This window comes from Lates calcarifer, linkage group LG5, assembly GCF_001640805.2.
Source record: "Lates calcarifer isolate ASB-BC8 linkage group LG5, TLL_Latcal_v3, whole genome shotgun sequence".
Classification (NCBI taxonomy): Eukaryota; Metazoa; Chordata; class Actinopteri; family Centropomidae; genus Lates; species Lates calcarifer.
In genome coordinates this window covers 433,513-449,059 of record NC_066837.1, presented here as the reverse complement: position 1 = coordinate 449,059, position 15,547 = coordinate 433,513, and the positions used below count along the sequence as shown (strand labels likewise).

The following is a 15,547-nucleotide window of genomic DNA, read 5'->3' as shown; positions in this document are numbered from 1 at the left end:
GAGGTCAGAAAGTAGGCGGGGTTTCTCTCTCAGCTCTTTTTTTGTTCTTCACACAAACTGTTTCTGTCTCTTTTCATGTCAACGACTGAGGTGGACACTATGAATGTCTTCCAGGAGAGACTGTCTGAACATGGGAGGACTTATCTCCATATTTAAACCACATCACGTCTCCCCCCTCTCTATGACGGCCGGAGTTTTACCTCCACCTTCCAGTGTGGACGTTCACAACAGATAGAAACACTTTGATTTCAGACGTGGTCCAACAACACGTCGTACAAACTAGTTCTTTTCTAGAATAACCTGAGTCTCACTGTCAGTTACAGCTTACATCTGATCAGCTGATGGACGTCGCCCTTTAAAGTCAATGAAAAAGTTCTTTGAGTTGTCGCTCTTTAAAGACAGACAGCTGGGTTCAGGAGAGTCTGGTCTCTGCTGCTGGATCCTGAAACTAAAACAGAACTGATAAATCTGCATGTTGGATAAAAACTGATGGAAAATATGTTATGCACAAAAACTTTTACTGTGAAATGTCTTTCTGTCAGTTTGAAATTCTCACCTTCCATCAACAGATTGTTTGAATTCAAGAGGATGATCCATGGACCAGTCGCTCTTCATGGACACACAGCTGGGTCCAGGTCCAGGTCCAGGTCCAGCGGAGTGTGGTATCTGCTGCTCTGGGCTTGAACACAACACACACAGAGCAGTGAGTGTGAATAATGATGGTGCAGTGATGTGAGTGCTGAGCTCTGACATGGAGAAGAGTCATGGACAGTTAGAGATCCTCATCTCACCTCTGAGCTTTGGTCTGGCTCTCATGTTCCCCACACAGAGTGGTTTTAGAGGGAGGGACTCCCTCCTCTCTGTCCTCACTCTGATTCATGCTGCTCCATTCACATCCACATCAGCTCACACACACTTTCTACCTTCACCTGGAGAGGAAACACAAATCATTCATCTGCTCATCAACTCCAATCATTTCTCCTGGAGAAATCTCAGCTGCTCCTCCACTGATCTTCTTCTTTCCTCTTTCATATCAGAGTCAGTTGAATGCAGTCAGACAGCAGTGTGAGGCAGAGGAAGCTGCCATCAGCTGCTCTACTTCTACTATCAGTCCACTAGATGGAGTCATGGAGCTGCAGTCAACAGCAGCTCAGCTCACACAACATTACTGCTGATAATAAACACTGTGGAATGATTATTAGGAAACAAATCAACAAAACAATAAACAACAAATGACTTAAATCAATCAGTAATAAAATGATCGATGGTTCTTTCATTTATAAATCAGTGTCTGTATTTTTTCATGTGTGATCTCAGCAGATCAAAGTAAAACCTGTTCAAAACAACAGTGTGAAAGAGAAAAGTGTGAAGCTGCTGCTGTTCAGACTGTCAACATGCTGTGAAGCTGCTGACGGACTGAGAGAGTTTCAGAGCAGCAATAAATAGAAAGCACCACTAGAGGGAGCTGACTAGCTGCTCTGTGAAAACTCCACAGACTGAAGATGATCATATGACTCATCATGAAAAATCTCCCTGATTCTATTATCACAGAGAATCAAACAACAGGAAGACTGAATGTTCTGAAAAATAACACTTGATGTGGTCAACAAACATTTCCACTGTGAGAACAGGAAGATCTAAGATTTATAACTACATGTCACAGCCCAGCTCAACAACTGTGAGCAGGAAGGGAGACGGCAACAGTTGGCATTTAAAGAAAATCAGATTTTATCTCCAAAAGATTCAATGAATCAACCTCACCAAAAACACAACCACAGCCACCAGGTCGGCCGGGAACAGGAACCATCTCCAGCCACAGCCAGATTCCTGAATGAGGGTTATTTAGCAGCAGCACACACCTGGCCCAGGTGTGGCTCATTCAGCTGTCGAGCCTCTACCCAACACCTGCAGCACAAGAAGAACCACAGGGACGGAACAACAGGGACACCTGTTTCTGTGTTTCTGTTTGAGACAACGACTGTTTCAAACCAAAGAAACTCCATCAACTATAAAACATTCAGAATCAACCAGTTTCTGCAGCTAAAATAACTGCTGATGTCACTGTCAACATTTCCCACAAACCAGAGAAAACCACGTCCCTTTAACGTTGAGAAATCAAACCAATCAACAGCTCCACTTTCTCAGCTTTTCCCCTGGACTTCATCGCTCTGCAGCTCTCTGCTGTCTGTGGATAAAAGGAGTGTCGTCTCTTCACTGTAAAAATATCCAGTCTGACTGGTCGGACTGAGTCTCAGTCAGACTAAAGTTCAGATGCTGACGTGTGATTAAGACATTAAACCTCCTCATGACTCCCAGTGTGAACTCACCAACACTCTGCTGCTGTTTGAATCTTTTCATTATTATTGATCATTGATCAGCTGAGCTCTAATGGATCTAATGTCTCCATTAACTGTGAAGGACTTTGACTCTTCATTGATGGTAATGGAATAAGAAGCAAACCACTGCTCCAAACATCATCCAGACAGAAACAAAGACTGAAGTCACTAAAGACAAACTGAAAGGATCAAACAAAGAAACTTACACTTGATTCAAACAGTCCAAAGAGCTGAAGAAGAAAACTCTCCACTCCACACCTGCAGAGAAAAGATATGACACAGGTGAGCTGTTACCTGGACTGACTCAGACTCCACCTGTGATGGAGGCAGGACAGGTAGGAGGGGCTGGAACAGGAGCAGAGTTTCACAATAAGAAGACTGTGACTGGTTTCATTGATTGTAGTTTGTGAGATCAGAGTGTTGATGAGTCTCCATCAAACCTGTTCAACACACATGGAATTATTGTCCACATTTACCTTTTAAAAACTCTTCATGTTAATTTATTTCACCTCAAAGCTCCAAGATAACAACACTCACTCAGTTGTTCCTCATAGTTCCTGCTGAGCCAAAAACAAACACAAGAAAAGCATTTCAACACATCACAATGAAGAGAAACATCACTGCAGCTTCAACAAGTCAACAGTCCTGCACAAGTATTATCAGTAACATGTACTTCAAGTCTGAAGAGTCGAAGTACTCCTCCTACACAATGACTCATTAGTACAAGTAGTACTTTGATGTTTTCTGGTGCTGTTGGTTTCAACTTTTTTTCAACTGTGAAAAAAACAACAGTCAAATATTTCACTGTGAACCTGGTGAAGCAGAAAAAACTCAGGAGCTCAGACCGACTTTAGTGGCTCAGACAGCGGGAGAGCAGCGGCTCATCTCCGCCTCCTCCACAGGCTGATTCAGTGAGTGGAGCTCCACAGTAACAACGACTCAGTGTTCAACTACTGACCAGCAACTGACTCTGACTCCACACACACAACTACTCATACACACTGTAGACACACAACATGGCGGAGAGGAGTCTTTCTGTCCTCCTCCCTTTATTCAGTTACAGTAAGATTAGAGTAACAGTAGAATCATATTACAGTCACATTAGAGTCACATTAGATTAACTGGAGCGTCAGGTAACGACAGGTGTTCACAAATCAAACATTAAAAACAGCTACATCACCTTCAGACGGAGAAAACAAACTGCGTCACGATGATCGGTAAAAGTGAAACTAAACTTCAAACAGGAAACGTCCAGACAGGTGACTGTGTCCGTCAGGTGTCAGGTGTGGTCGTGGTGGAGGTGGGCGGAGTTAACTCATCGCTCAGAGTTGAAAGTTTTCTAACATGTTCAGATGTAGTTTGACTTTTTTAAAGACACAAACGTTCAGAAAGAAACAAACTCCTGCAGTGTGTTCAAACAGCTTCAGTGAAAAGTCCTGATTCAAATCTCCATTCAACTGGAAAGGACGGTGACTGTTGATGAGGAGGAGGTGTCGCCATCTGGTGGTGAACAGGTAAACTGCATGATGTCAGTCTCATGAACACAGGTGGCATCAAGTGTTTAGAAAAGATAAAAAGACTAAATGTTGTTGTTAGAATTGGACTAATGACTGCTGTTAACCACACTGAGACCAACACTGATGTCTTCAATACAAACTGGACTGTTAAAGACACAGAGACTCACAGAGAAACTCTCCTCATCACTGCCCTCCAGTGGTCACTGTCAGGAACTACAACTCTCCACATACAGCACTGACAATAATACTGAGATTCACACTGACATTATGACACATTCACTGCATTATTTTAGCTCTAATGTTCATCAGTCTGATCATGACTCTCTATATGTGAACACACACATTATTAAACTGCTATAAATACTGAGGTCAATACTGATATTGATCTTTGGAAACTGATTGATGGAGGAATCATCAGAGTATTTACTGCCCTCCAGTGGTCACACTGAGTCACTACAACACTACATTACTCTGATCTGTGTCCAACAGGATTCACACTGATCATCATCATCAATATGTTCTGATCAGTATTGATGACGTCACGGTGACGCTGCTGCACTGTAAAAACTCACAGAGAAAGATGGACTGTTAAAATAAAAAGAAACTACACCGAACCTACACTGTAAAAAAAAATGTGTCTGAGGAAAGTGAGGATGCACTGTTAAAAAATGACACTAACAAAGATAATAAGGAGATACACTATTGAAAAAATTTAATTAAGGATATGCACCAATGGATGACACAGGACATATACAATAAAACGATCACAATCAGAGATGCATTCAAAAATAAACTGACATCCATTGGATGCACTGTAAAAATGTGTGAGTGAAAGAGACAGACATGAACAGACTGAATTATCTGTTCAACAGAGAGAAAGTTTCTCTGACAGGAGGAGACTCTGATACACTCAACACAGAGACACTGAGGAACCAGACCAGAGGAACCCAAACCCAGGATACAGAGGTCCAGTGAAGGTGGTGTTGAAGGTGTGGAGGTGGATCAGAGAGTCAGAGGAGACTCTGTAGAAGGACAGAGAGCCAGCAGGACAGTCCACATACACTGCTACTCTGTTAGAGACAGAGGAGGAGATGGAGGAGGAGAAGGAGGAGGAGATGGATGTCTGTATGTTACTATACTATATAAAAGGACAAGATGAGGAGACTGAGAGAAAGAGGAAGACAGAAGGTGATGAAGAGGAGAGAGGAAGAGCAGGTAGTGGATCAGCATCATGTCTCTGTCCTGTTCAACACAAACACAACCTGAGCTGATCACATTCAGACAGTGTGGCCTGATCACCACACAGATACATGTTCTCTGCTCATTACAGTGGAACCTATAGACTCAGTTTAACAACAACACAAACAGCTTCATTAAGGTCTGATCACAGAGTTTGACTGTAGAAATATATTATTGTATAAAACACATTGAGCTTCTGTTCTGATTGAGACACATTTCTATCATTCAGATCCAAAATGATTCAAACTCAAACACAAAGATGAAATAAAGAAGGTGAAATCATCTGACTGAATGATCTTTAATAGACTTTGTCAGCAGAGACAAACCATGACCAGACCATGCTTGCTCACGGTGGATCTCTTGGGTCTCTCTCTGTAAATACCTATTTTAAAGAGTACGGTCTAGACCTGCTCTATATGAAAAGTGCCTTGAGATGACTTTTGTTGTGATATGGTGCTATATAAATAAAATTGAATTGAATTGAATTGAATTGAATAGAGAAGTGAAGAGTCACAGAGACAGACAGTGACAACAGAGAAACTTTCTGTAATTACACAACATACTGGTTTACTTTGAACCAATCACATTCTTCTTCTCTTACATGAGGAAATATGAAAACAGATTTCCTGTTAGTGTCAGTGAGGAGGAGTTGATCAGTGTTGATGTTGTCGTCCTCAGATCCTCCTCCTGCTCGTCGGATCATAAAGACTCCACAGATTCAACTGTCTCAGTCTGAAGGAGAATCAACAGTCACCAAGACTTCAGCTCCTCTTCCTGTGTGAGTGTTCAATCCATTTCTAGCTCTTGTTGACTGACAGAATTGACTGCTGACTGTTTGAGGGAGGGGTGGACCTCGTCAGCATTAACCCACCTGTCTGACGTGTTGAGGTGAGAGTATGAAGTCCTATAGAGTTCAAATCCTCCTGTACAGTCTGAGGAGTCCATCAGGTCAAACTGATGTCAGTGGCTGAATCCAGACCTCTGGACTTCCTCAGCAGTAAAAACATGGAGATAACAGATAAACAGTACATCACTGCCAGCTCACAGCTCACTGATATTTAGTGTTGGGTGAATACTTGGTGCTCCATCACCCAGAGACTTACGTTAGTGAAGCAGAGCAGTAGAGATGTTACTGTTTATTCCAAATTCAAACATTCATTCAAGTGTGGGAAAAATTCAGTATTCAAACTGTAATGTTATCTGTAAGTGGAATAGTTTCCTTTGTTGACTCTTTAAATCACTCTGACCTATAAACAAACTAAGCCGTCCTCTCTGAAGGAAAACTGTAAAGCAAGTATATAATAATCCAGAAAACAGAGGTTTAAATATGAATGAATATTAATCTGAAAACTCATCTGACTGTCAGAACCTGATGTTTCCCACTAACTCTCTGTCTCAGCTCCTGTGATGTTGGTGCAGCTCAGTGACAGGAAACAAAATGAGGAACTTGTAGTTTTATGTCGTCATAACCACTCAGCTCCTGAACACGTCACCCTCCCTCTAGATACTGGACATTTCCCAACCACACATTCAATAAGACAACAACAACTATGTGACCATGACACCATTTAAACCTGTGGAGCCCAGCTTCAGCTTCACAGAGGTCAAAGGTCAGAAATAACTGCTGATCTGTGAGAGTCAAACTGAGGAATGCTGATGGACAGGAACTATATTTTAAGATATTTCAAACTGAAAACTGAGAATTAGTTTTTGAAGTAAATGACTGATCTTTTTAATTTGATGCCAAACAGATGAGAAAAGCAGAAACCAACAACACACCTGTGACTTAACTGCTGACAATCTCCTCTGACTTTATCAGGGAGCCGTGATGACACCAGAGGACCTCTTGAACACTCTGGAAGATCTGGGAGATGAGGAATTCAGTAAATTCAAGTGGTTCCTGCAGCAGCCTGACAGCCTGCAAGGCTTCCTGAGCATCAGAAAGAGAGACCTGGAGACAGCAGACAGGTTAAAAACTGTGGACCTGATGGTGCAGACGTACAGACTTCCTGGAGCTGTGGAGGTGACCAGGAAGCTTTTAGAGAAGATCAACAGGAACGACCTGGTGCAGAGTTTGTCTGACAGCAGCTCAGGACCAGAAGGTCAGTCACACAAGAGAAAAACAGGATGTGGCTCCAGTCTGACAAATGCATTAAACACAGCCACAGTTTTTATCAAGTGCAGCTTCTGTCAGTTTGACTGGTGCTGGATTGATCCTGTCCTGCATCCAGACTGTAGATCTGTGAGGAGAAACAAGCTGTTTTAATATTCATGATGAAAGTAATAAGTGGAGAATATAACAGACATCCTCATCTCTCTCTCTGTCAGTGGATGTCAGTGATGTTGGGGAGACTTCAGAGAACAGAGGACCTTCCTCCTCTCAGACTCAGCCTCCTCTTCCTCAGACTGAAGGTAAAGCTGCTGTGTTCTCTGGTAGGTATGGAAGCCCTGAAACACTAAAGGGAGTTTCTAAGTGTAGAAATGATGTGTTAGTAAGTTGAAGAGTCACAGGCAGCGTCCACCTCTCCTGCAGCAGCTGTTCATCACTTCTAACTCCTCCTGTTTCCAACATGTTTACTCCTCACTGAGCTCAAACTGTTGCTCCTCCCAGCTGCTCCATCAGAGCTGCTCAGTGATCACCAGCTGAAGGCTGTGCTTGGACTGGGTAGTCTGTAGTCTATAGTCTGTAGTGGGTAGTCTCTTTCCTAACTCTGACTGGATCACATACTTCTATTTCAGATCCCTGTTCCAAAGGTCCAAGACTGAACGGCCCCAGTACTGGTGTCTCTGGCTCAGGGGGTCTTGGCTCCTGTGGAGCTGAGACTCCAGATGTTCTCTTGTTAAACAGGAAGTGGCTGTCATGAGGCTGTTTTGGATTGGCCTGGTTCCATTCAACCTTCCCAGTTGGTGAAGGACACACCAGGTCCAACTGGGTCCTTATGGTCCAGTTCATTAGCAGCTCAGCAGGTGTGGCTCCAGTGGTGGTCTGAGGGGTTGACTTAGACTTAGACGGACTTTATTGATCCCTTTGGGATGACTCCCTTGTGGAAACTGGATAGCAGAAACCTAGACCACTTTGAGCTTTTGAGCTTCATTTCACTTAGAGGAAGCATCAGTGACAATCAGAAACATCTTCTCCAATACAGGACGACAAAAGTCCTCATGATGTCTCATCTGTGGTTGGTTGGTCCACTCCCACAGAAGTAATGGTGCTGCTGGGAGGACTTGGTTGTTTTGACATAAATGACATTGTCTCACTTTTAAATCTGCATCCATGTGTGGTCACCACACGAAGCTGCAGGCCAGTGCCTTCACTCTACAGCTTCATCAAGTTCCTCAGTCATCAGTTGTTGTGTTTGTGGGTTAATTTCACTGCATGTCTGAGTCCTTACACTCTGAGATCCAGGTGCCCTGCAGTATCTACTTGTGCGCTCTAAACAGAGTGTGGTCACAGTGAGTCCAGACCTGTGTTTACTTCACTTGAGAGGTGTGTCATTCATATGCATCATGAACATTACCACCTCCCCTTCACATGCAGTGGTTATGAGCCTGGCTGGCAGTGGGAGTCTGCTCAGTGCATCTGCAGGACCATTATTCCAGGATGGATCCATAACCTGCCAGAATCAATGCAGCTGTAAGTTGTAAGATGCATTGATTCTCCCCCAAGAGACCCAGCAGTGGTTTATGATCTGTTACAATACTACAGTGTTTGTCAAGTTCTCTAAGGCCAAAAACCACAGCCAGAGCCTCTTTCTTAAGCTGTGAATAACCTTGTTCAGATAATGACAGTGAGTGTGATGTACCCAACTGGTTCATCTGTACCATCAGGAAACCAGAGGGATGACACCTCTCCAACCCCAGAGGGTGATGCAGGACAGGACAAGTAGAGAGACTTTGTGTCGTCTTAGTGCATTAACAGTTGGTCAGACTGGAGACTCTGGCTTTTATCACATCACCATGGGGCTCCCTTCCTCAGCAGCTGTGGGTAAATGTTGGGTAAGAATAGATGGTAACAGTTAATCAAGCCAGAGAAAGACCTGACCTGTGTGGTTCACAGTAGCTTTAACCTCCTAAGCATTAATTCCCATGTGACTGATTCTGAAGGCAGACCACCTGTGGTTCTTTAAAGATACATCTTTCTCTCTGCAGTGGAGAGTCTCTCTAATACTGTCCCTAGATTCTGCAGAAGGCTAAAGACTTCATGTCCAGTTACCAGGATGTCATGGACTCTGAGGACCACCAGGCTGCTTGCTGCCTACAAGCTCCTCTACACCTGAATATCAGGATATGATTGCTGGAATAATTTCCAGTTTGCTTTGCCTAAAGTTATAAACCCTTGTTTAAGTAAATGCAGGAAACATCTTCTCACCATCAGCTTCAGTGTTTTAGGATGTGATGTGTTGCAGATCATTCTTAATTACTCAACACAAAAATCTAGTGTTTACTTCTTCTAGAAACAAGAAAAGAGGCATCTGTAGACATACACCTCACACTCTGACTTTTTCTCCTCATGTTGGACACAGATGTGATGGTTCCAGTACCAGAGCCACATCCCATCAAATATTACCAACAGATGCTTCAATCAAACTTCCAGGACAAGTTCATGTGTGCACAAGAAGGGTGGGCAGAAGATAAAGAGCGTCTGGTTGATATCTACACAGAGCTGTACATCACAGCTGGGACTGACGTCCATATCAACACACAGCATGAGGTCAGACAGATTGAGAAACCAGGGAAACCAGCAGAGACAGAGAAACCAGTTAAACCCAGTGACATGTTCAAACACCCCTCTGGAGAATACAGACCCATAAAAACAGTGCTGACCAATGGAATTGCAGGAATTGGAAAAACGTTCCTTGTGCACAAGTTTGTGTTGGACTGGGCTGAAAAAAGAACCAATCAAGACGTTCATCTCATTTTCCCCTTCACCTTACGTCAGCTGAATTCACTGAAGGGAGAAAAGTTTCGTTTGGCAGAGCTCATTCATGAATGTATCCCAGAAACTATAGACATCAAAGAGGAAGCTCTTAATTTCATCTTTCAGACTCTACAGTCATCAGGAAACACCAACTATGACAAGAGCAAATTCAAACTTCTGTTTGTGTTTGATGGACTGGATGAGAGCCGCCTTCATCTGAACCTTAATGTCAATGATCTTCACTCTATTGATGTAACAAAGTCAACTACAGCAGATGTCCTGCTGAGGAAACTCATCAATGGGAAACTGCTACGCTCTGCTCGCATCTGGATAACCACACGACCTGCAGCAGCCAATCAGATCCCTCGAGAGTTTGTCAACATGGTGACGGAGGTCAGAGGGTTCACTGACCCACAGAAGGAGGAGTACTTCAGGAAGAGGTTCAGAGATGAGGATCAGGCCAGCAGGATCATCTCCCACATCAAGACCTCACGAAGCCTCCACATCATGTGCCACATCCCAGTCTTCTGCTGGATCACTGCTACAGTTCTGGAGGATGTGTTGAAAACCAGAGAGGGAGGAGAGCTGCCCAAGACCCTGACTGAGATGTACACCGAATTCCTGGTGTTTCAGATCGGTCGGACAAAAGAGAAGTACGGCCCAGAAAAGTGCCTTCAGCACATGAAGTCATTATCAAAACTGGCTTTTCATCAGCTGGAAAAGGGCAACCTGATCTTCTACCAGAAAGATCTGACAGAGAGTGGCATTGATTTCAGTGAAGCCTCAGTGTGCTCAGGAGTGTTCACAGAGATCTTTAAAGAAGAGCGAGGAAGGAAAGAGAAAGACAAGATGTTCAGCTTTGTGCATCTGAGCGTTCAGGAGTTTCTGGCTGCTGTTTATGTGGAGGAATCACTGATTAACAGAAACAAAAATGTGATGCTTTCACCACGACCATCACTCCGAAATATACGACTGCTTTTAAGCAAAACATCTTCAACAAAGATCCACAGGACTGCCATCGACAAGGCCTTACAGAGTCCAAACGGACAGATGGACTTGTTCCTTCGCTTCCTCCTGGGTCTTTCACTGCAGACCAATCAGGACAAACTACAGGACCTCCTAAATAGGACAGACAGTAGCTCACAGACCAATCAGGAAACAGTCCAGTACATCAAGAAGAAGCTCAGTAAGAATCTGTCTCCAGAGAAAAACATCAACCTGTTCCACTGTCTGAATGAACTGAATGATCGTTCTCTAGTGGAGGAGATCCAACAGTCCCTGAGTTCAGGACGTCTCTCCACAGATAAACTGTCTCCTGCTCAATGGTCAGCTCTGGGCTTCATCTTACTGTCATCAGAAAAAGATCTGGACGTGTTTGACCTGAAGAAATACTCTGCTTCAGAGGAGGCTCTTCTGAGGCTGCTGCCAGTGGTCAAAGCCTCCAACAAAGCTCTGTAGGTGCACTGATAACTGCAGATACTGTTCTGAACTGATCTTACTGACAACTAAAATATATATGTGTCAATTATTCTGATACAAGAAATGTGACTATAATCATTCAGTGTAATAAGTTCATGAAATCACTGCTCAACTAAACTCTTCTTAGTTGTCTGAGATCATAATGAGCACTTTGTAACTCCAAAAAAGGCAAGTCTAAAAGTCTGTGTTGTTTTTACTTTGTAGATAATGGAAACTGTTTCAGTGTTTGTCTTTGTCACTAACTCTCCTTCAGAGTGAGTGGTTGTAACCTCTCAGAGAGAAGCTGTGAAGCTCTGTCCTCAGTTCTCAGTTCCCAGTCCTCTAGTCTGAGAGATCTGGACCTGAGTAACAATGACCTGAAGGATTCAGGAGTGAAGCTACTGTCTGTTGGACTGAAGAGTCCACACTGTTCACTGGAGTCTCTCAGGTCAAGATTTATCTTTTCGTAATGAAATGAAATAAAAATCTTCCTGATCATACAGGACATACAGATAATTTTTTTGTCACACAAAACAAATTCTGTGTTGTTCTGTGTGTTTTCAGGTTGTCAGGCTGTCAGGTCACAGAGGAAGGCTGCTCCTCTCTGGCCTCAGCTCTGAGATCCAACCCCTCCCATCTGAGAGAGCTGGACCTGAGCTACAATCATCCAGGAAACTCAGGAGTGAAGCTGCTGTCTGCTGGACTGGAGGATCCAGACTGGAGACTGGACACTCTCAGGTATGAACAGACAACCAGAGCTCACAGACTGTTTTCCTGTCACAGTGACAAGCTTTTGGTTCACAGTATGTACCAGCCGCACTGCTGGTAACAGTGAAGACAGTAAATGATGTGAACTCTCATTGATCTTGTTATAAACCACAATGCAAACTTATTAAAGTTTGTCTTTCATCTCAGATACAGAAATTGACAAAACACTCTCACCTCATGTTTGAATAGATGGACTACAAATAATCTTTTTACCTTCTTAATCTTTCAGTTTGTGTATGAAGGTTGATAAAGATCTCTGATGAAGAAGCTTCTGAAGGTTCATTCTGACTTTGTTTCTTCCACCAGGCTGGAATATGGTGGAAAGCAGAGGCTGAAACCTGGTCTGAGGAAGTGTAAGTGTGTGTTCTCTTTAAATAACTGCAATTGTGAATTTGCTGTTCTGTTTTTCTATGTAGGCTGCACATGTTAAAGTAATTTTAAGGGGACATATTATGCTCATTTTCCAGCTCAGATTTTTATTTCAGGGGTCTATTAGAAACTGTTTGCATGTTCCAAAACAATATTTTATTTCATACTGTCCATTTCTGCAGTCCTCTGAAACGGTCTTTTTAAGGCCCCCCTTAAAGGTACAGCCAGTCTGTTCTAATTGTTCGACTCCCACAGGACTGAACAGGAACCGCTTGCCAGTGCCCAATCCATACCTTGAAGCACAATCTGTTCTGCTCATGTCCAGAATTGAAACTCTTTTACGACACTTTTACGACACTGCCTGATATGTCATTTTAATTCTCACAAGTAATTTAATCTAATAAACAATAACTGCAATGAAGATTTCATTCTCTGGCTCGTATAGTGATGGAGTATGGTGTAATTAGGTCAACTGTTGTGTGTCAGTAAACATATATCAGTTAAGCACTGTTAACATTTGATTTATTCTGTGCACCTGTCTGTGGCAAATCCTCAGGTAATCCCTGGTTGATTAAACAAACTGTATGGTTGTGAGAACACCAGTGATCCCCAGTTGGTACAGCTAGCTTGTGAAATTGGTGATGCATTAGCTAAGTGTTAGCTCTGTAGTCCTGTTATTTTTCGCTGTTAGCAGAGGGATAGCAACAGACTTATTTTAGAGATATAAAGGGTCTAAAGTTTTTACAGAGTCTGTGTAAAATGGAACACAGTGTCTGCTGTCAAGTGTTGTGTTCACATATGCGTGGTACAAATCAGGCAGGAATAGGTTGTGTTTCTGCTTTCGTAGTTATGTGTGTGTCCAGGCACTGACTACAGATGTATTATTAGATCACAACCACCGACTGTATATACTGTATTTCCGGTCCTCTGCATTAGCTCTAGCTGTGTTCCTACTGTGACACCACAGTAACCACATGTGCAAGCGAAGTCTGATCGGGGAGAAATTAGCAACATGACCACCCAGGGAGCAATTTATTTATGTGCGCCTCGACTTTTGGACTTGGATGTTTAACATAGACATTTGATATCATAACAGTGCAATCAGAAAGTTCAGAGACTGCTTCTACTGTCAATGAACAGTGAACTTCAGTGAGTCAGTTTTTCCACATTACATCATGTGATCAACATCTGGACATGTGTTACATGCATTTTTGTTACAGATTTCAGGTGCACATTTGTGGTGCATGCCAAGCACCTTACTCCCGAGCATTAGCAGCACCATGTTGAAGTCTGTAAGGATGTCTGTCAACAGGCCCAGGATGATCAGCCTTGATGATCAGTTGGGTCCACAACTACAACCCAGAGACCAAACTGCAGATTTCCCAGATTGCGGAAAGTGCATGCTCTTCATTGTTTTTGACATTCACTGGGTTTTGCACTGTGAATTTGCCCCCCAGAGTCAGATTGACAACACTGAGTTAAACGGCATCATTCTGAGATGTCTGAGGGAGGACACTCAGTGCAAACGACTTGAACTGTGATGAGATAGCATTTGGGTGCTCTAAATAGTGCTGTAATAACCCACCTGCCCTACTCTCTGGATTTGTCTCCCTGTGACTTCACCCCTTTCCCTGAAATGAATTCAAGCTGAGGTGTCTAAGTTTTGACACAAATTTAAATCAAGTACAGTTTTTGTTCTTGTAGACAGAGTCTCTGAACTTCAAAATCACAAAAAAGCATAGTATGTCCCCTCTAAATAAGGAGTGTTAATCTGCATTATTTAATTACCAGCCTGTTGGTGAATCAACAAATAAACCCATCAGATGTGTTAGATGATAAACTGCAGCTGTGTTGTGTCTTGTTCTCTCCATCAGATTCCTGTGAACTGGAACTGGACACAAACACAATGAACAGAAAACTCAAACTGTCTGACAACAACAGGAAGGTGACAGCAGTGACAGAGGATCAGCCATACCCTGATCATCCAGACAGATGTAACTACTGGCTTCAGCTGCTGTGTAGAACTGGTCTGACTGGTCGCTGTTACTGGGAGGTTGAGTGGAGAGGAGAGGTTCATATAGCAGTGACTTACAAAGGAATCATCAGAGGAGGAGCCAGTAAAGACTGCAGGTTTGGAGTGAATAATCAGTCCTGGAGTCTGAGATGCTCTGATAATGATGGTTACTCTGTCTGTCACAGTAACACAAGGATAGACCTCCCCTCCTCCTCCTCCTCCTCCTCCTCCTCTGTCCCTAACAGAGTAGCAGTGTATGTGGACTGTCCTGCTGGCTCTCTGTCCTTCTACAAAGTCTCCTCTGACTCTCTGATCCACCTCCACACCTTCAACACCACCTTCACTGAACCTCTGCATCCTGGGTTCTGGTTGTTATCATATGGTTCTTCAGTATCTCTGTGTTCTCTGTAGAGAAACACTCACACATGGGTTTGGGTTCATCATCCAGCTCCTCTGCTGCAGAGTAACTCTTTTATTTGAGCTACTTTATTGAGAAATTTCCTCAGAGACTGAGTTGTCTGAAGGTTGAGTATCGTCCTTGGGGCCATTTTAACAGCGAGGGATTTGTCTTTAAATTTCACTGAGTTTGTCTCCATCACACCTATGTTGTCACAGTTTCTTTTCTGTAAAATTTTATTGGATTGGATTGAATTTTTTCTGGATTTCTGAAACGTGTTGCTGTTTATAATGTGAAGCACAAGTGATTAAATCTGATTAAACACTGAATAAATTATGTTAAAGATTGTCCTGGAGAGGCTGCTGCTGACATTTGCTCAGCTTGTTTCTCTGATAACTTCAGATTCAAATGTCTGAAAATTAGATTAAATGAATTAAGTGGAAACATTTTGTATAATGTGAGAAAATGTAAAACTTTAACTTTAACTTTAATGCAGAACAGATGTGTATTAAACCTTTAGTTTGAATGAAA

General features: G+C 42.9%; 2 protein-coding genes across 5 annotated transcripts in view; one reads left to right on the top strand and one right to left on the bottom strand.

Annotated features, from left to right (window-relative positions):
* LOC108882273 (NLR family CARD domain-containing protein 3-like) overlaps positions 1–2,688 on the bottom strand; it is an 18,473-nt gene extending 15,785 nt beyond the window's left edge. Inside the window, 4 exon segments of the mRNA XM_051070916.1 lie at positions 329–448; positions 557–679; positions 792–929; positions 2,543–2,688. Of these exon segments, the coding sequence (XP_050926873.1) occupies positions 329–448; positions 557–679; positions 792–880 (332 nt within the window). The 5' untranslated portion in view covers positions 881–929; positions 2,543–2,688.
* LOC108882285 (NLR family CARD domain-containing protein 3) lies at positions 644–15,547 on the top strand. Of its 4 annotated transcripts, none has more exons than XM_051070931.1 (9): positions 644–662; positions 5,771–5,870; positions 6,912–7,194; positions 7,421–7,525; positions 9,616–11,464; positions 11,743–11,916; positions 12,033–12,206; positions 12,543–12,589; positions 14,480–15,547. In XM_051070931.1, the coding sequence occupies exons 3-9, from the start codon at positions 6,921–6,923 to the stop codon at positions 15,028–15,030; spliced, it is 3,174 nt and encodes a 1,057-aa protein (XP_050926888.1). In that variant the 5' UTR covers positions 644–662; positions 5,771–5,870; positions 6,912–6,920; the 3' UTR covers positions 15,031–15,547. The 4 variants fall into 4 exon arrangements, with proteins under 4 accessions (XP_050926888.1, XP_050926891.1, XP_050926889.1 ...); XM_051070932.1 differs by lacking the exon at positions 644–662 and adding an exon at positions 6,597–6,702 and having other exon boundaries at positions 5,721–5,870; XM_051070934.1 differs by lacking the exon at positions 644–662 and having other exon boundaries at positions 5,718–5,870; positions 7,421–7,504.

Excerpts from the sequence above, each read along its gene's own strand:
- LOC108882285 (XM_051070931.1), top strand. The coding sequence starts at position 6,921 with ATGACACCAGAGGACCTCTTGAACACTCTGGAAGATCTGGGAGATGAG. Across the intron at positions 7,526-9,615 it reads TAAAGCTGCTGTGTTCTCTG|ATGTGATGGTTCCAGTACCA; the intron begins GTAGGTATGGAA and ends TGTTGGACACAG. Across the intron at positions 12,590-14,479 it reads GAAACCTGGTCTGAGGAAGT|ATTCCTGTGAACTGGAACTG; the intron begins GTAAGTGTGTGT and ends TCTCTCCATCAG.